This window comes from Triturus cristatus, chromosome 3_2, assembly GCF_964204655.1.
Source record: "Triturus cristatus chromosome 3_2, aTriCri1.1, whole genome shotgun sequence".
Taxonomy (NCBI): domain Eukaryota; kingdom Metazoa; phylum Chordata; class Amphibia; order Caudata; family Salamandridae; genus Triturus; species Triturus cristatus.
The window spans coordinates 196,266,600-196,286,767 of NC_140584.1; the positions used below are offsets into that span (position 1 = coordinate 196,266,600).

Consider the following 20,168-nt stretch of genomic DNA (forward strand, 5'->3'; position numbering starts at 1 on the left):
TCTTTGTTGGGTGTATATTTTAGTGTTATTTACATTCTGGTTGGTAGTACAGTCTACAGCCAACTATCCGTATACTCTTTGCTAACGCTGCTATTATAGTCATGGAGAAGCAGGTGCATTCGAGACCTTGTTTTAGGAGATTCATGGGCGCTATTTTGAATTCAGGGATCCAGGGTGTTAAGGTGATAAAGTACGCCCTGCCATACATTATAAGGATATTGCAAGTCACCGAGACTCACATAAAGGAACGAGGCCATAGGCTGACATCTGAGATGACTAGCAATAAATAGCCGTTTCATATAAGCCAGGTGGTACTTTATCCCACATACTATATGGTCACACCCTCACCTTTCCCACAAACCATTTAATACCTTGGTCATGGCTCTTTCATATGAAAGAGTGAGCATGTCTGCCGACACGAAAAATAAAAACAAGACCTCTAATGCAAAATTAAACGCATCAAAAACCTGTTAGTTATTTTTTTCACACAGCTGTTATAAACAGTTGAACCCGAGTCAGTTTAAAAAGAAAAAAGAAAGCAACACTTGCTTGGAAAGTACTCTCTGCTTGTCACTGTAAGCTAAAAATAGAGAAGAAGAAAGAAAAACAATGTTTTATTTCGTTGCTTTAAACAGCTGCTTCACATAGCTCAGTGACCTGACCTGCCTTTCACCTCGGCTGCTGGTAGCAGGCATTGTGAGGTCAGTGCTTGACTCTAATAACTTGTAATAGTCGAGTTCTGTTGTCTTTTCTTTGTAATCGGTGATTGGGTGCATCACAAGTCTACGATTATAAAGAAATTTGTACATGGATTACAAAATCTCTTGTATTATACTAAATTAATTAGACCAACAAGCCCTAACGCAGGTGCAGATGCAGCCTCGGACACAAATCTACATTTTCACTGGGCCAATGCTGCATTGTTTCATGTTGAGAAAAGGTGCAAAGTAGTTTTTGGGAATATTTTTGTTGGGCATTCACATAATCATGTAGTCTGTTACAGATAACATGAACGTAATATAAAAATGAATGTGCAGCTTGTGTTGTCATAAAATGCAGGTTGTTTCCACAGGTAGTGAATTTCTTGTTTTTTTCTCTTGTTCATCTATCCAGCATGTGATTGAGAAGGTTGAAAAATTATAATTTTCTTAGATTTTTTTCTTTAATGATAAATTGTTAGTGTGTAGGAGAGATAGGCAAATAAATACAAATGCCCCTTCACGTAGCTGCAGGCTTGATAATAGCCTATCAAAATCATTCAGTGCTTTCATCAAAGCAGAAGGCGTTTGGAAAAGTTCCACCATAAAGTTTGTCACGTCATGTGTTCCTACAGTTTAGTTCATCATACATATTCATAAAGTTCACCTAGATGCTACCTGATTGGCATTGCAACAAGTTGCTAAGATCTAATTTGCCATCTGTCTTGTCACATAATCAGAAGTCGATATGAGGGCATTGACTGAGCTGCACGATTAGCAGGCCATGATCTGCCTTCTCCAGTAGGTCCATTGGAAGCTCACATTTCACTGGTCAGTGAAGGACAAGACCGTGTTGACCACATGCATTAGTGTGGTTTGATGCCAAGGCCTTCTCTAAACTCAGATTTCAGCTTGCCAGTCGTATTTAAGGCTCCACATGGGCCTTCTGCAAAATTGTTTAAGGATTCTGTAGCCGTAGAACTCTTTTGGAACACACATACATGCTAAGGCCTGGATGGAATAAATGCAAAATCTAGATCGTGAGATTCACATGGCAACATTTGTGTGGCCGTTACCTTGCTGCAGTCCCTAGGAGAAAGAGATAGCACACTGAAAAGGCTAAATATTGGCATCTTACTCATTTCATGTAGCGATTGTCAACCCAGGGAATGGAAATACCTAAGTGTAAACAATGTTGGAGGTTTCCCAAATGGTTATTGATCAATTGTTCTTTCCTTTCCTCGCTAATACCTCACAGGCTCATCATACAGTGGGTACTTGTGATGAAATCAGATTTTGCTTAGAGGTTACTCAAGGACATGTATGGTCACTGTCTGGTACATAATGTTTTCACCTTTGTATACACTTTAAACATTAAAATCCATAGTTGAAGTCTGCCTTACCCGTCACTGTAATTGTGCTGCACAAGTGTGACTCTTGTGTATTCAAAAAAATGAAAACCGGGCGTGGCCGAGCCGCAAGATGGCCGCCGTGTAGCGGGGCTCTGCCGGCCGAACACAAAATCTGCATGCCCATCCGTACTATGCCTCCTTTTCTGTGCAGCAAAGATAAGGCGGGAGGTGCCTGAGCGCAGGAGACCCGGCGACAGCTTTCGCGGCCGCGATCGGCGGCGTTCCGGCGCGATGGCCATTCGCTGTACCAGTGGCCTGCCCACATCGCACTAGATGGCCTCGTCTGCTACGCGAGTCCCTGGTCGCGGGCCGGGGCCCCAACGCGCGGAGTGGAGCCGCCGCGAGGACTTGGGGGGGGGGGGGGGGGGCGGGACCGGCCTGCCATACACAGCCGAATCGCTGCAGCGGGACACCTGGCAGGCGGTGGACTGGCTGACCCACACAAGCGGCGGAGAAGAGTGACGGGGTGCGCAGCGAACTGATGGGGCCTTGGAAGCGGAGGAGCACCCTGACCTGCTGTATACGCTCCCGCCAGCGCGGGGAGAAATGACCGCGGCGCCCCATAGGTGAGTGCCGATTAGCTCCTGCTTGTGTGTGGCGCCTGATTGCCCACCCATGAAGGTGCCCATCCTGGGGAAGGGTGGATTGCCGGCGGAGAGGACGGCGAGGTAACTGCACGGCAGGGGCGGAGTGACATGCACAAGGTGACTGCCCATAAGCCACACGATAAATGCGCACATACCTAGTGCAAAGGAGCCGACACACACCTACAGACGGAGCGCGCTGGTGACCTGCTGGGCCTGGCCGGCTGAAAAGGACTGTACCCACGGCGGGGGCTGCGAGGGCGGCCCGGTGAGGGCGAGACTCGGGCGCCTGCAAGACCTGCCAATTTAAACGAGGGCCGGAACCTGAAGTGACCCATCGGGGCCCCCCCCCCCCCCGGGACCCTCCCGAGGTGTCTCCCCCGCAGAAAAATGGGGAAGCCGGATGCCAAGCAGCCGAAGCTGCATTTCGAGAGACGGAGTGCCCGGAACATTGAGGTGGAACCGGCGTCGCAGACGGTGGTCCCTGAAACGCAGATGGAACCCACGCAAGAGGACGACATAAAAAGTATGTTTCGCGACCTCAAAGGCTGCCTCAAGGAGATAGACAACAAACTAGACTCCATGGCTCAGCGAATGGAAGGCATATCGCACAAAGTCGATCAGCACGAGGAGAGACTTGCGGCGGCGGAGACGCGGATTGATGAATGTGAAGAGGGCCACAGTGACACCCGAGAAAAACTGCTACGCATGGATAAGGTCCTGGAAGTGATACGTGGGCGCAACGAAGATTTGGAAGCCCGCTCCCGCAGAAATAACATACGTATTATTGGGATTGCGGAATCCACAAATATTGGTAATATGGAGCAGTTCGTGGAGGGTATGTTCCGCAACTTGTTTGGTGCGGACCTGTCGGCCATGTTACTGGTCGAGCGCGCGCACCGAACGCTGGGCCCGCGCCCGGTGCCGGGAGCGCCGCCGCGCCCGATCCTTGCCCGAGTTCTAAATTACAGAGACCGAGACACAATATTGAGGCTGTCCCGTGAAAAAGGCGAGCTCACTTTCCAAAACATGGCCGTCTCCTTATACCCTGACTTTACACAAGCTGTGCAAGCTGCGAGGTGTGAATTCCTGCTGGCTAAAAAGATCTTCCAAAAAGTGGGGACCAAGTACGCCATGTTGTACCCTGCCAAGCTGAGGATTCAGAACAAGGGGAAACCGATGATCTTCACGGAGGCGAAGGAGGCGCTGAAATTTGCACGACAAGCAGAGCGGTCGCACCGGGAGCCGCGCGAAGGCAGAGAAGAATCTGTCTCTTACAGGAGACCCACCTGATGCAGAAAGCTGGGGAGAGGCTCAGGCATGCCAGATGGGGCGAAGTACACACTTCAGGATGCTCCAGCTATTCCCGGGGAGTGGCCATATTGATTCGGAAGGGCCTGCCCTGGCAAACATTTAAGGTGCACGCCGACTCAGAAGGGCGATACATAATATTGCTGGGGAAATTGTTTCACATGCAGATAATAATTATTAACACTTGTGGCCCTAACACGGACGACCCAGGCTTTTTCCTGCAGGTTTGGCTCAAGGCACAATCAATGGGCGAGGGAGCGTACATTTGGGGCGGAGATTTCAATGCAGTGCTTTCACTGGAACTCGACAGGGAGGGGGCCGCTCGCACACATCACCCACACACGGCGGGTCTTCTCCGAGGCCTAATGGAGGAATACAATCTGCTAGACTCGTGGCGGGTATTGCACCCCGCGGTGAGGGAGGGCACCTGCTTCACCCCACACAGGAGATCCTGGTCCAGATTGGATTTTTGGCTATTAACCCCACATATACATGCCTGGGTATCTGAGGTTCATCACAGAGCGCGCACCCTATCCGACCACTCCCCAGTTGAGCTGGTGCTACAAGTCCCCAAACCATACATTACACCTTTCACGTGGAGATTGCCGGCGCAGGCCTTGTTAGATCAGGTATTTCGCGAGGACGTACATCAACACATCCTCGACTATTTCGAACTAAACACGAACTCGGTGGCATCGGTGGGCACCCTGTGGGATGCGTTCAAGGTAGTTATCAGAGGCCACTGCATTGCGGGGCAGGCCAGAGTACTAAAGGACATCAGAAACCCGCTCAAGGGGCTGGAAGACCGCCTACATGCCCTGGAAGTGCAGTACTGCTCTGACCCCTCGGCGACCGCGCTAGCGGAGACGCGCACCAAACTTACGGAATACCAGACTGAGGCGGATAGGGAGCTTACATTTTTACATAAACATGCGACGGCCCGCCGATATGGGGAGGGAGATCGCTCGGGCAAAACGCTCGCCCATTTGCTGCGATCGCAAAGAAATTCCTCCTACATCTCCTTAGTCTAAACACAGCGGGGTGACCATGCGTGCACACCTCCAGAAATCCTGAGTACATTTCGGACTTTTTATAAAGACTTTTACCGTTCCCGGGGAGCGCCTACATTGGAAGACCTGTCCGATTACCTAGACACGGTACAGCTGATCTGGTTCAATGCGCACCAAAAAGGATATTTCGATCGCCCCTTCGCGGTGGAAGATGTCAAGGAAGCAATAGGGTCCTTGGCAGCCGGAAAAGCACCAGGGCCGGATGGCCTGCCAGCGCAGTTTTATAAGGAGTACGCTGATCTCCTGGCCCCCAGGCTATTAGCCGTGTACGCTGAGGCAGTTGAGGCGGGTATACTCCCAGCGTCGATGAGAGAGGCTATCATCATTGCCCTCTTAAAACCAGATAAGAATGCCCAGAAGTGCGACTCATATCGGCAACTGTCCTTAATAAACACTGATGTGAAAATATTCGCTAAAATGCTCGCAACGCGGCTACAGCCGGTGCTGCCACTCATGATACGCCCAGATCAATCGGGATTTGTGCCGGGCCGCTCCACGTCTCACAACCTTCGAACCCTTTTTGGGGTGCTGCACTATTTGGCCCCACACGTCAAAGCCGCAGTGGTGCTACTGGACGCCACGAAAGCGTTCGATTCCCTGGAATGGGGATTCCTGTTTCCTTTACTGCAGCGAATGGGGATGAGTGAGGCTTTTATTCGATATATCAGATTACTCTACACTACCATCACTGCCCGTGTGCGGGTGAACGGGCTAATCTCTGAGTCCTTTGCCATTAGCAGGGGCACGAGACCGGGCTGCCCCTTGTCACCCCTGCTATTTGCGATCGCCACCGAGCCGTTGGCGGCCCGAATTAGACAACACCATGCGGCCAGGGGCATTGGGTTCTCATCCCGGGAATTGACCGTCTCTATGTACGTAGATGACATTACACTCTATGTGGTGGACCCACATGAAAATCTCTCCCCCATGACGAGAGAGTTGATAAATTATGGCCTGCTATCGGGAGTGACCATAAACTGGGAGAAATCGGTCATTCTACCTCTGACGACTGGGACACCCCGCTTTACTCCAGACTGCCCGCTAGAGTGGGCGACCGGTCCGGTGCGCTACCTGGGGATATGGATCAGCACGGACATGCAGAAATTGTGGGCAGAAAACTATGGGCGGGCGCTGCGGTGGATAGAGGAAAAGGTTAGCCGCTGGAAGCACTTGCCCCTTTCGCTGGCAGGGAGAATAGCTGTGGCCAAAATGGTCATCCTACCCAAGCTACTATACTTATTTGTCAACATCCCGCTGCCCCTGACTGCACGTTTTCTGAACCAAGTGCGTTCGCAGATGAGAGAACTGGCGTGGGGTGGAAGGCAGCCGAGGGTGGCCTGGGAGACCCTTACTCTCCCACAGAGACAGGGTGGTATGGCAGCACCGGATTTCACGCTGTATGCTTACTGCGCACAGGCGCAGTTCTTGCACTACTGGGTACACCCCACGCCGTTTCAGCCGCATGTGGCGATAGAAGCAGATAGGGCAGCCCCGCTACCGCTCAACACGGCCCTATACGCGCCACATAAGAGGAGATGCAAAGAAATTGACACGGTGCACGCACTTAAGTGGGCCTGGGACGGGTTGCGGCGCCGAGCCAAGTTGGACCTTCTCTACACCAAGTCGGTGCCCCTGCGCGGGAACCCCATGTGGCCCCCGCTGCAAAACATGAAAACCGGGGAGCGCGCAGCGTCACACGGCCTTAACACGGGGGGGGACCTATTCCCAGGCGATACTTTCATCACGCCGGAACAGATGTGCGGTGCGGAGGCCCCGACGATGCTCGACACACTGCTTTATTATTAGCTTCGCCATACATGTCAAAAGCTGTTTCCTACATTTCCGGCGCCGCCGCCGGATTTGTTGGCCCTGGAAAATGTGCTCAACGTGGAATCGGGGCGTAAACTAATATCCCGAGTGTACGGACGCATGCAAAGCAATCATCCAATAGTGGTCCCAACGGCGCGCAGTATGTGGGTTACGGAACTGGGTACCGAAATCACTGACTATCACTGGGATATATGCTGTAGACTGCTTGAGACCCTCTCCCCTAACTATCGGCTCCAACTGATACATTTTAAATACATACATATGACATACCGCACTCCTAGCCGGCTCCATCGCATTGTGGAAATATGGATTTTTCTGGTCAGTTATGTCCCCTATCTTGGACCCCAACGGTTCTATGTGCATGTCACAAGTACATGTATGTTCCCTCCAGTTCCAGTTATGAAGACGCAAATACATGTGCGTCCACCGTCAACATGTCCTCTGTCAGATCTGCCATGAATAGGCCGGATATTCCATTCCCAAATATGAAAGGCCACCGGCTTTGTATGGTTCACTTATGCCATTTTACAGTCCAGGCAAGTAGGCCCTGATTCTGTCATCAAACTCCTCTTGCCTTCTGCCTCTGAAAACTCGAGTCTGAGCCTGCATCTGTGACCATGAACTTTGTCTCATTCTCTGCGCGGCTCACGAAGCCTGACATCAGCCTATTCTCTGCCAAGAACTGTATTTCACCTTCAAATTATCTGCTTCACTCCTTAGCCGATGCATTCCTGTCTAGCAGTTTAAGTAAACATTCTTCCAGCTACTGAGCAAAGGCTCGGCTTCTCTGTCCTCATGCAAGTAATTCATAGCCCCGTTACCATGGAATATTCCTACCCCCTCGCATTCAGTGTAGACACTTAGACGCTTGTACACGCACGCACAGTCAGTATAGAATAGATTCTGTCCGAGAGTCCTTCTTTTGTGGATAACATAGTTCTTTAAACATAGGATGTTAGATATGATTTGGGATTAGGTTGACTTGACCCCCCAGACTTTTGTCTCCACATGTAGAGCTAAATGTCAAGTCCCCTTCACCCCCTAGTTGCACGTCAATTACACGTCATGCTGCTGCGCGCGCATCTATGCCAAGTATTATCTTATAGATCCACCTATATGTGACATCATAACCAATTATGTTCCTTTTTACTCCTTATTACACCCATTTTCGGTTACGCATGTAAATCGTCATTTTCCTTATCAATTGTTACGCCTACTGCATTTGCTTCATTGTAATGAATGTTCTATAAAAATCATTTCTTGTCCATAAAGTATGTACTTCACTTCCTGAACCCCCGTGGTGATGGAACTTGGAGCAACCGATTATAATCGATCATTGGAATAAAGCCCATTCCGAACCTCTAATACCACGGATTCTGCCTCTCATTTTACTGAGCTATTTTATTATGTTTCTGTATCAAATTTAAGTCCCGGTAAAGGAATTTTATTTACCACATGAATGGCGCCCGAACAGGGACACTTTCTCATCTCACGCGCCGGCGGTGAGTTGCAGGCCCGGTCTCCTGCCACAGCTGGACGGACAATAACGCGTACCAGCAGGATTTCCTGTATCTCCCTCCGGTCAAGCGGGGGCGACTGAGGCTGCGATCAACACCCAGACGAGGCGGTGAGAAGTGCGAAGTATCCCGACCAGAGCCTAGCTGAGAGAGCAAGATCCGAGGTATACAGAGACCCACCAGTTCGAAGTCGAGTCCAGTTTCCGACGAGTCGAGTCGAGTCCAGTCCGGTTCAAGTTCAGTTGCCGAGGCCTTCCGTTTCCGAAGCTACCCGGTGAGTACCATTACTGGGGAGGCATTTCTGACGTGCACATAGGTTGTGCCGGTCAAGACGGGTTTGGGTACACAAATCCGGTCTGCACTGTTTTAGCAGTGTATATGTACTGTTTAGCAGTATATCAAGTATTCCGAAGTATCTAGTTATTGTCAAGAATTATGCTTGGTGATTAGTTATGCAGACGATCATCATTGTTGTTTATTTTAAAGGTTAAAAAAAAATGTTTAATGTTTAATGTGTTAAACGTCCTGCATATTGTGGTATGAATGGTTGTTCATTATTGTGCTTTTGTATTAAGTGTGTTCAAAATTAAGTATTAGATCAGTTGTCAATATGCCGCTCTTTTCGAAATTAAGACAGATCACTACTAGAAAAGGGGTACTCGAAGAAGCCGTCCCTATTCCTCCTAGGGATACTCCAGGGCACTTCATGTATCACAAACATGGCTTAGACGCTATATTATTTCTTGATTTATGGGTAGACTACACCAAGGAATTACCAGAAAGTCAGAGGTGGCCCGCAGCGGGGACCTGGGATGCAGAGTGCATCATGAAAGTCGAGGAAGAGTTATGGAAAAGGAAAGTCAGACAGTCACAGAAAGACGCCGTTGAGTTATGGCGTAAAGAATCTCATAGACGCACAGAAAAGGCACTCCGACAGGAAGAAAAGAATAAAGAGTTCAAATAAAGTTCGAGAAAATCTATTAATTGAGGAAGGTATCCGAGTGAAATCAGAACAAGTAGATAGACAAAGAAATGCCCTTATGAATGGTATGTATCCCCTTCTAGCCGAAGGATTACCTAAGGCTACTCCAGAGATACCGAAAGACTTGCCACCCCCATTATTCCCAATAAAGGTACATCCTAAGGGGCATCCTAGAACCGCAGAAGATGTTTTTCTTTCCTCATATTTAGATGACGTAGCTCCCGAGTATGTTAATTCCGCCCCACATAGATCGCATACCAGGGAGGTCCAACGCCAAGATCCAGCACCCGTATCCCTACAGCAACAGATCGAGTCACAAGTTCCGGCAAGCACATCTGTTTCTGCATCTGTTCCTACAGCTACTTCTATAGCTGTGTCCACACCTATAGTTGCTGTGTCACGTTCAACGAATCCTTTCACACCCGACACCCCAGATGGGGCTACGGGAGGTGCTACCAATATTTTTTCTACGCCACCCAGAATAAATAAACTTACTTTTCAAGAGTCGGCACATTCACGTACACCCAAACTCATAAGTGCCCGTACGCTTAAGGAACTTCTTATAGATTGTAGATATGATCCTGTGCCCGGTAAAGAGGACGAAAATGACCCTGGCATCATTGCGTATCAGACGAGCCGCAGTGTATTTAGGGAAGTTACCAGGAATGACTGCGCATCTAGATAAAATATATCATTTTGTCCAAACAGGGCGAGATCCAGAATGTATTAACAGAGCTATGGAATACCAGAAAGTAGAGATACAGGGGGAACTGTTACGTTTCCTCATAAATTGTGTGATCAGAAATCAAGACCGACCGGGGGTAGACCCGGAAGCAATGCAAATTCTTACCAGATGGAGCCAGAATATATCAGAAGGGAGACATGACAAGCAAAATTGTATAATAGCCATGTGCCGAAAGATCCGTAAAGAAATAGAACGCCTACACGAGGAAAGATTAGAGGTAGACGAGCTCGAACAAAGCGAGGAAGAAGGGTCAGGACTGCCCGCAGGACAGTCAGACACCATAGCCTATGTAGGTAGAGGAAGATCTTGTAATAGTAATAGATGTCTTACTGACTCGACACGTCCGATATGTCCAGATAATAACAGGAATTTCCAAATACCTATAATTAATATAAGGTCTAACGAGCATTCGTTCCAAACCGCCGACAAACTACTCCGAGAACGAAGGGGTTATCATTTTCTCGATTCTATGGATGAACAAGATTTAGCCAGGGCAGCTGTCCATTGGGTGGACAGTCCCGGAAAATATAGTGATGATACAGTAGCACGCACATTTTTGAATCTCACCCCAGATGAACAGAGGTTAGCTGGGATTTATATGATTCAACAACTCATTATACTATATCGGAGTCAGCATTCGGACCCTGGTCCCTTACCTGACATATTGACTGAATTGCTTATGAATAAATGGAGAGGTGCAGGTACTAAATTAATTAAAGAAATTCTAGAATCAAGAAAGCAGTATATTCTTTTTGTATACTCAGAGCATGTCTCATTGCCCGTCAAGGAAAGAACCACGTATCACCTGGATAGACAGAATCCCTTACGAGAAGTGCACCCAATAAAAGGCGAGGACAACGAGTTTAAGCGCGTATTTGTATATACGCCCATATCGAAAATAGAATTGTTACAAATGAAGAAAGTGGTACCCAGTCATGACAAAGATCCAGCGGGTTTTCACCGAGAAATTAAAGACATGTTACTCATGGGAGAGTATACCTATCCCGACATTATGACAATATTAAAGGTATTGATGCCTGCTGGTATTTATGAGAAACTCAAGGAAAAAGAGTGGGAGGTAGGAGACCAAAAGATAGAATGGTCAGTGTTAGAAGCGGAAGAAAAGGCCCGAACTGCAGGAGCAGGACTTGGGGATAAAACTAAAGCACTACCAGGTTTACTAGTACAGGTACTGCCACGTTTATTAACTACGAAAAAGGAAGATTGGGGTACAATTTCAGCCTGTAAGCAGAAGCAAGATGAAGACACTAGTGATTACTATGCCCGATTTGAAAAATGTTTTGGTATAAATAGTGGCATAAAAGCAAGTAGCGAATCATACCCGCATCTGTTTGTAACAAAATTAGTAGAAAATGCCCTGCCCCCAGTAAAGAATAGAGTATTAAAATTCGAGAGTACCTGGCAAGGTAACACTCCATCACAAATGTTACAAATGTTACAGTACCATCACAATAGAATTAGAGAGGAACAAGAACATGAACACAGACGCATGAAAGACACGAAAATGAAAATGCTAGTTTCCCAGACAGTTCCAGCTGAAGGACATAAAAAGGGTATGACACATTCCGATTCAGCAGGACCTGTAAAAGGGACATGCAATTATTGTAAAAAGCCAGGTCATTACGTACACGATTGTCCAGTTTTAAAGCATAATATCGCCATAGGTAAAACACAAGAAAGATCACGGCCACTCAGACAAGATCAGAATGAACAAGGAGCTCTGCAGCATGCACAGGCCATGCCAGCCGCACAACAGCCAATACAGTTTGTGCCAGCTGCACCACCGTTGCCTGTTGCTGCCACACAGACAACAACACGACAAATGTATCAGACCGCACAGTATGAATATCCTGAGTATCAGCGTTGCGCATGAACTAGCCTAGAGAGGGAAGTTGACTTACCCCTTATCGAGATTCCTGTAGATCAAGAAGGACCTTATGTACATAGTGAATTATTAGGCCAAGATAGAAAATTTTTACTCGATACAGGGGCAAGTCGAACAACTATAAAACGTAGTGAAGTTCCAGGGGCACCCCTCTCAGGCTCTCAGAATATTTCCCTTGGTTTTTCAGGAAAACCTATTGTTAATGAAGTATCACAGCCTCTTCCACTTACGATAGGACCTCTGACCCGAACTACAGATTTATTGCTTACTAAATCATGTCCAGAAAACTTGTTAGGAATAAAAACACTGAAAGCTCTAGGAGCCATAATATGTTGTTCTCCGGAAGGAGTAAGGTTGTTTTTACGTGATTTTAAAGGTCACTATGTGTCTAGAGACATGGATCCCCGACTGCAGACTTTACCTACACATCTATGGGCACAAGGCCCTACTGATGTTGGTTGCATGAATATTACACCATATCGAGTCACATTAAAGGCAGGAGTGGTGCTACCACGAATGCGACAATACAAGTTACCACCAGATGCTGTAGTGGCTTTACTACAAATCATTGACGAGCTCATTGCCCAAGGAGTAGTTGTGGAAACAGACTCCAATGTATGTAATTCACCGATAATTCCGATTCTTAAACGAACAGATCCAACGGCCCCGCCAGTATATCGATTGGTTATTGATCTGCGCGAGTTAAACAAATGCATTGTGCCACAATTTCCTGTGGTCCCAGATATCTCGTCATTACTGACAGCTATTGATTCCGAAGCAACATTCTTTACTGTAATTGATCTCAAGAATGCCTTTTTCAGCGTCCCAATAGATCCGGAAAGCCAATATTTGTTCGGATTTAGTTTAAATGGGCGTAGCTTTAAATTCTCACGCGCACCTCAAGGATTTACAGAAAGCCCCAGCATCTATAGCCAAGCACTGAAACGAGAACTTGACAGTATCCACATGCCAGTTAACACTGCCTTGCTTCAATATGTCGATGATCTGCTGATCACCGCGAGAAGCGAACCGGAATGTGAAAAAGCATCACTGACAGTTTTACAATTTCTAGCCGAAAAGGGGCACAAGGTGTCCCCTTCTAAGCTGCAATTCTGTGTCCAGCGAGTTATTTATCTTGGACACTCGCTGTCCAAGGAGGGAAGGCAGCTTACACCCGACCGCATTCAGTTAATAGCTAACATGCCAATACCCAAGACACAAAAGGAGGTGCGGGCTTTCATAGGCCTCACGTCATATTGCAGGCAGTGGATCCCTCAGTACGCATTTCTAGCAAAACCACTCATTCAGTTAACAACACAGGAGGCAGCCACATCGACTGTTCTCCCTTGGACTCAGGAACATACACAAGCTTTTGAAAGCCTAAAGAAAGCTTTATGTCAAGCACCTGTTTTAGCAACGCCATGTTACAGAAAACAGTTTACACTCTTTGTTACAGAACGCGAAGGTACTGCCTTGTCAGTACTCACACAGGAACAAGCAGGAGCACACAAACCATGTGCTTATTTTTCTAGTACATTAGATCCCGTAGCCCAGGCTTTGCCTGCATGCCTAAAATCAGTAGCAGCGACAGCTTTAGCAATCAGACAAAGCGATGCCATAGTGTTAGGACATCCTTTGACAGTTCAAGTACCACACGCAGTAGAGGTTCTTGTAAATAGAACGCAAACACAACACTTGACTATAGCGCGACTTACAGGATACGAACTTACATTGTTTCAGCCACATATAGAAATCAGACGCTGTAACACATTGAATCCTGCCACACTGTTGCCAGTAACCGGAACAGACCCACTAGCTCATGACTGTATTGAAGTTATTACAATAACGACAAAACCCAGACAAGACTTAACCGATGTCCCATTGTCAGATCCAGACCTGACATTGTATGTAGATGGTTCATGTATGAGAACAAGTACAGGAGAGTTAGTGGCCGCTTACGCAGTCACCACAGATACTGAAGTCATTGAAACTAATCGTATAAATACTTTGTCAGCTCAAGCCGCAGAGCTTATCGCTCTGACACAAGCCTGTATTCAAGCCACGAATAAAAAAGTCAACATATACACTGATTCACGTTATGCATTCGGAGTTGTACATGACTTCGGCGTGCTGTGGCGAGAGAGAGGTTATTTAACTTCCCACGGTGCCCACATTCAGCACGGACCCCTCATTCATGCCTTATTAGATGCTATACATCTACCCACTGCAATATCAATTATGAAATGTAAGGCTCATACGAAGGTTACTGATATCATTTCCCAAGGCAATGATCTAGCCGACAGAACAGCTAAACAGACTGCTCAAACTCAAACCCCCGACATGACAAAGACAATAGTCCCGACACCGACACATTGTATGACAGTTAAAGATCCTACTCTTGACGTAATTGACATACAGACACATGCTACACCAGACGAAATAAAGAAATGGACTGAATTAGGAGGGATCCAAACGGACCAAGGATGGATGATGAAGGAAAAGTCTGTGTGGTTCCTTCCTGATTCAATGGTCCAAGTTATAATTAACACTATACATAGTCCAGCACACCTAGGAGAAAAAGCTATGCTAGACAGCATCCAACACATTTGGTTCAATAAACATTTACGAGCAGCAGCCAAACAAAAGGTCCGTACCTGTATGATCTGTTGTCAGTTTAACCCAGGAAAAAGCGTTCCCGTAGAACAGGGTGGATTTCATCCTCCTAATCACCCTTTTGAAGCCCTCCAGATGGACTATATCCAGATGGAACGATGTCGAGGATTCAAATATGTTCTCGTAGTTGTCTGCGCTCTGTCCCGTTGGACAGAGGCATACCCGGTTTCAGATTACACTGCCCCGACTACTGCCAAACAGTTGGTTCGAGAATTCTTCCCACGATACGGTTTACCACGTGTTGTTCACTCAGATAACGGCCAGCCGTTCTCATCCGAATTAATGAAACACGTTTCACTTCTGTTAGGATATCAGTGGAAATTCCACTGTGTCCGACACCCCGAGGCAGCAGGTCTCGTAGAAAGACATAATCAGATACTGAAAATCAGATTGTCCAAAATATGCAGAGAGAAAGGTGTCGACTGGGTAGTAGCGTTACCCGTTGCACTCTTTTACATGAGAATGGTAGCACACTCTCGAACAGGGCTATCCCCGTATGAGGTGATCTTCGGCAGACCACCAAATATGTGGGGGACGCCTATACCACGCAAAATAACTGATATTGACTGTAATATGCTGACAGATTACTTGGCTTCCTTGATGTCTGCACTACAATCTTGTCGTTCACAGGTAGCTGCAGCCTTTCCCGACAACACTGAGGTGAAACCCCATGACGTAGTTCCGGGGGACCTCGTACTTGTGAGGAATTTCGACCGAAAGACTCAGCTGGAGCCCAGGTGGAAGTCACCCAAGTTGGTCCTGCTGACCACAAGAACAGCCGTGAAGATTGAAGGCAGGAAAGGCTGGATTCATTCAAGTCGTATCAAGAAATTTCATGGACTTCCTGCAGATGTAAACAGCCCACCTCGTGTGACTTCACCCATTGACTCAAAACTTCCTTTTGTTGAACAGAGTAACTCTGAACACTATAAACTAAAGCTTAGGCCCAACCAGTCGAGCAATTTGATTGTTTAAGTCCTCTCCAAGGTGAAGCGGTTGAATTGTCTCTGACATGTATCCCTTGGACCTGAGTAGAGAAAACACCCGGAAAATGTTGAAACGACAGGCGTATTGTAAATCACTGCGTAGCCACTGCATAGTGACATTATTAATCTTGTTTTTCTTGAGTCTTTTAATAATTACTGCAAGTATATTGTTGCACATATATTACCCTATTTCTAGACATGTTTATAATGTTACTGCTGAACATTCTTTTAGTGACTTACCTCCGCATGAATTGTCTTATAGACTTGCGCTGCGCAATAACACTTTCATTAGTATGTTACATCATTCCCATCAGACTAGTAATGCCACTAATTGTTGGGTGTGTGGCCGGCTCCCTCCCTATCAGAATTATGAAGGAGTCCTGCCTTTCTTTCCACATCCATTTACACATAATGGCTCCTGTGGAGCATGGTTTAGTTTAATCAATTCCATAGACTCAGACACAGCAGTTTACCAAGATCATTGGGTGTGGGGAAACCTGAACCTAGTTTTACTCAAGGTCTGCTACCCTGACAAGGAGGGTCGCCCCAAAAGAACAGGAACTGATCTAGAAAATGAAGTATATGGATTAGGTAATTTTACACCTAATCTCATGATTCTAAATGTCGTATCCGAAGTTGAACTAGTCTTACCCACCATGTCAGTATTCCCAGCGAAGGATGTATTGTGTGTAAGAAAGGTTGGTTCCATACATATGGGCCATAGTAAATGCACTACTATAGTAGAATTCAGTGATCAAGGCAAATCTTCATTTAGAGCTTATCGCCACTCCTACTTTATATGTGGTCAGACTGCATATATGCGTCTACCTCTAGATTGGGATGGTACCTGCTACATTGCATTCCTTTTGCCACCTGTTTTCCTAGCTCCTCCTGATTATTATAGAAATATTCATTTAGTACACAACAGAGAGCGGAGAGATCTCCCCATTGTCGATTACACTGAGACGGCATGGGACAAGTATGTAGATTTTAAAAAAGGCATCTTTCCCTATATAGGTACTGTTACTAATAGTAAGCTGATACGTAGATTAACTAGAACCCTTGAAGCAGTAGTGAATGAGACTATTTCCGCCTTAGGCAATTTAACAGAAGAGCAGTCTGCTATGCGGATTGTTGTGCTTCAAAATCGTCTTTTCCTTGACGTCATCCTGGCTGATAGGGGCGGAGCTTGTAGGGTCATCGGATCAAGCTGCTGCGTATTCATACCAGAAAATTCGCCATCTGTATATAAAGCCATCACTCGCCTTCATAAGATTGTAAACCAGATACACCAGAACCCAGGCACTTGGACTTGGTCCAGTTGGTTTTGGAGTGTGATATCAGCCTGGGGATGGAGAGTTTTATCCTTCCTAGGTATTGACCTTCTCATACTATTCAGTTGCTGTCTATGTCTACAATGTGGACCAGCGATTTGTGGTCTGTGTACCACATCGTGTATTCCACCACCAAGATTTCATTCGTCACGGAAGAAGAAAGAAGAACAAATGATGCTATATGAACAGATCAATGGATTGATGAAGATTGATATCTCTTAACGGGCAAGTAGGGGACAAGGAGGGAATGTGGAAATATGGATTTTTCTGGTCAGTTATGTCCCCTATCTTGGACCCCAACGGTTCTATGTGCATGTCACAAGTACATGTATGTTCCCTCCAGTTCCAGTTATGAAGACGCAAATACATGTGCGTCCACCGTCAACATGTCCTCTGTCAGATCCGCCATGAATAGGCCGGATATTCCATTCCCAAATATGAAAGGCCACCGGCTTTGTATGGTTCACTTATGCCATTTTACAGTCCAGGCAAGTAGGCACTGATTCTGTCATCAAACTCCTCTTGCCTTCTGCCTCTGAAAACTCGAGTCTGAGCCTGCATCTGTGACCATGAACTTTGTCTCATTCTCTGCGCGGCTCACGAAGCCTGACATCAGCCTATTCTCTGCCAAGAACTGTATTTCACCTTCAAATTATCTGCTTCACTCCTTAGCCGATGCATTCCTGTCTAGCAGTTTAAGTAAACATTCTTCCAGCTACTGAGCAAAGGCTCGGCTTCTCTGTCCTCATGCAAGTAATTCATAGCCCCGTTACCATGGAATATTCCTACCCCCTCGCATTTAGTGTAGACACTTAGACGCTTGTACACGCACGCACAGTCAGTATAGAATAGATTCTGTCCGAGAGTCCTTCTTTTGTGGATAACATAGTTCTTTAAACATAGGATGTTAGATATGATTTGGGATTAGGTTGACTTGACCCCCCAGACTTTTGTCTCCACATGTAGAGCTAAATGTCAAGTCCCCTTCACCCCCTAGTTGCACGTCAATTACACGTCATGCTGCTGCGCGCGCATCTATGCCAAGTATTATCTTATAGATCCACCTATATGTGACATCATAACCAATTATGTTCCTTTTTACTCCTTATTACACCCATTTTCGGTTACGCATGTAAATCGTCATTTTCCTTATCAATTGTTACGCCTACTGCATTTGCTTCATTGTAATGAATGTTCTATAAAAATCATTTCTTGTCAATAAAGTATGTACTTCACTTCCTGAACCCCCGTGGTGATGGAACTTGGAGCAACCGATTATAATCGATCATTGGAATAAAGCCCATTCCGAACCTCTAATACCACGGATTCTGCCTCTCATTTTACTGAGCTATTTTATTATGTTTCTGTATCAAATTTAAGTCCCGGTAAAGGAATTTTATTTACCACAGCATGGGCTTGAGAGACACAGACAATTGCTGGCGTTGTAGTGCACACGGAGCTACTTTCTTACATATGGCGTGGGAGTGTTCCACGTTGGCCTCCTTCTGGGCCAGGGTAATGGAGCTGGTGCGTGCAATCACTGGCCTACTGATCCCATGCACTCCGCAGACTACACTACTAGGGATCTTACACATGGTCAAGCCTAAACACCGTAAGCTGCCGGCCATACTCATTTTGCTTGCCAAAAGACAGGTCGCGATGCACTGGGGAGCTACTACATCGCCTAGCATTAGGGAATGGATCAAAAGCGTTGTATACTGCCAGACGCAACTCGCTTTATACTGGGAGCTCTTGCCAGTGCGCTCGCGGCCAAAGGACATATGAGAACCATTCACACACTGGTTGGCTCAAACAACGCTTCAAGCACTGTAAAACAGTGCTATTCACTGATGGTGGCTGGGCGGGGACGGGAACCAGGTAGATCGTGGGGCGCTGAGGTCGATGAATGTGATATGGGAGGTGTTCGGGATGGGGAGGGGCGGAGGTGGGGGGACCATGTGAATATTACCGAGCACTGACGGGTTGGCACCTGGCAATCCTATTGATAATGTTGTGTTGGTGGGGAGCTGTATCGTCAATAACATATCCTATACACACTGCAGTGAATTGTATTTGTTATATTGCTGAAAATGCAAATAAAAAGAATTTAAAAAAAAAAAAAAAATGTAAACCGAATTAATTTTAAACGTTAATTCCCTGATAGAGATGCAGTTCCAGTGCTTGCATTAACACGGCATGCAGCCTACTGTAAACTTCGCGTTGAAGCGTGTGCTTCAGAATGTACCACAAGTGTGTATCACCATGTGCGTTTTACCGTATCCCACCGTCCTCTAATCAGCCGATAACCATACCAGGCGCCTTCTACACACCCCTTCTTCCTTTTGCTCCCTGTTACTTGGCTTCCCAGCTTCTTTGCTGCCTTGCACTACTGACTGTTTTGTGCTTAAATTGAACCTAACAAAGTTATTTGCTTTTCATGCATGATTTTATTATTGTTAAAGGCATGATGGCAATAAACACGTCACTGCAAACACAATAGTATGTTAATTATTTCTAGTGAGTAAAGCATTTTCAGAAATTTAGGCGAGCTTGCATTTTTCTTTAAACAACTTTATTAATCACTTGTTTTTTCCTTTTGTTTGACAATGAAGAAGAGCGACAAAGATCCAAATTGCTACGTTCTGCTGTGTGTTGGAAACAAAAGTATGAAAAGCAAGGTAGGATATTTATTGTGTTGTATAGATTAGAAGGGCCTTCTTCAGCTAATACTGCGAACGTGGGCCCACGGTATGTCAAGAACAGCTCAATACCACCCATTACAGATCGCTTGGAGAGGGTGGAGCCGGCCTCACCGTAAGAGGACACCTCCACTGTTTTCTCTGTGCTGGTGGACCTTATGTGTATGGGAGCATTCTTGAGTCAATAGAGGGCTGATAGGTGTAATTCACCAGCAGATTAAGCATCTGAGAGGGACAGGTGTGTCCAAAGCTAGTGCTGCTCCATTGATGCTCTTTGTTTGGGCGGTGCTGCTGTGTTAAGCTAACAGGTATCCTTGTGACTTGCAATGGTCGGGTCCTATTGCTACTAGAGGGGAGGAGGGCATGAGCCACCCGCCACCATGGAATGGGGTACAACTGCCAGATATGGTTATTAAAATCA

General features: G+C 46.5%; 1 protein-coding gene across 1 annotated transcript in view; it reads left to right on the top strand.

The window, feature by feature from the left end:
- The window catches only part of ESYT3 (extended synaptotagmin 3), a 235,185-nt gene that overhangs the window by 176,681 nt on the left and 38,336 nt on the right, over positions 1-20,168 (top strand). Inside the window, exon 15 of the mRNA XM_085647487.1 lies at positions 19,661-19,726. Coding sequence (XP_085503613.1) covers positions 19,661-19,726 — 66 coding nt within the window. The remainder of the gene's footprint in view (positions 1-19,660; positions 19,727-20,168) is intronic.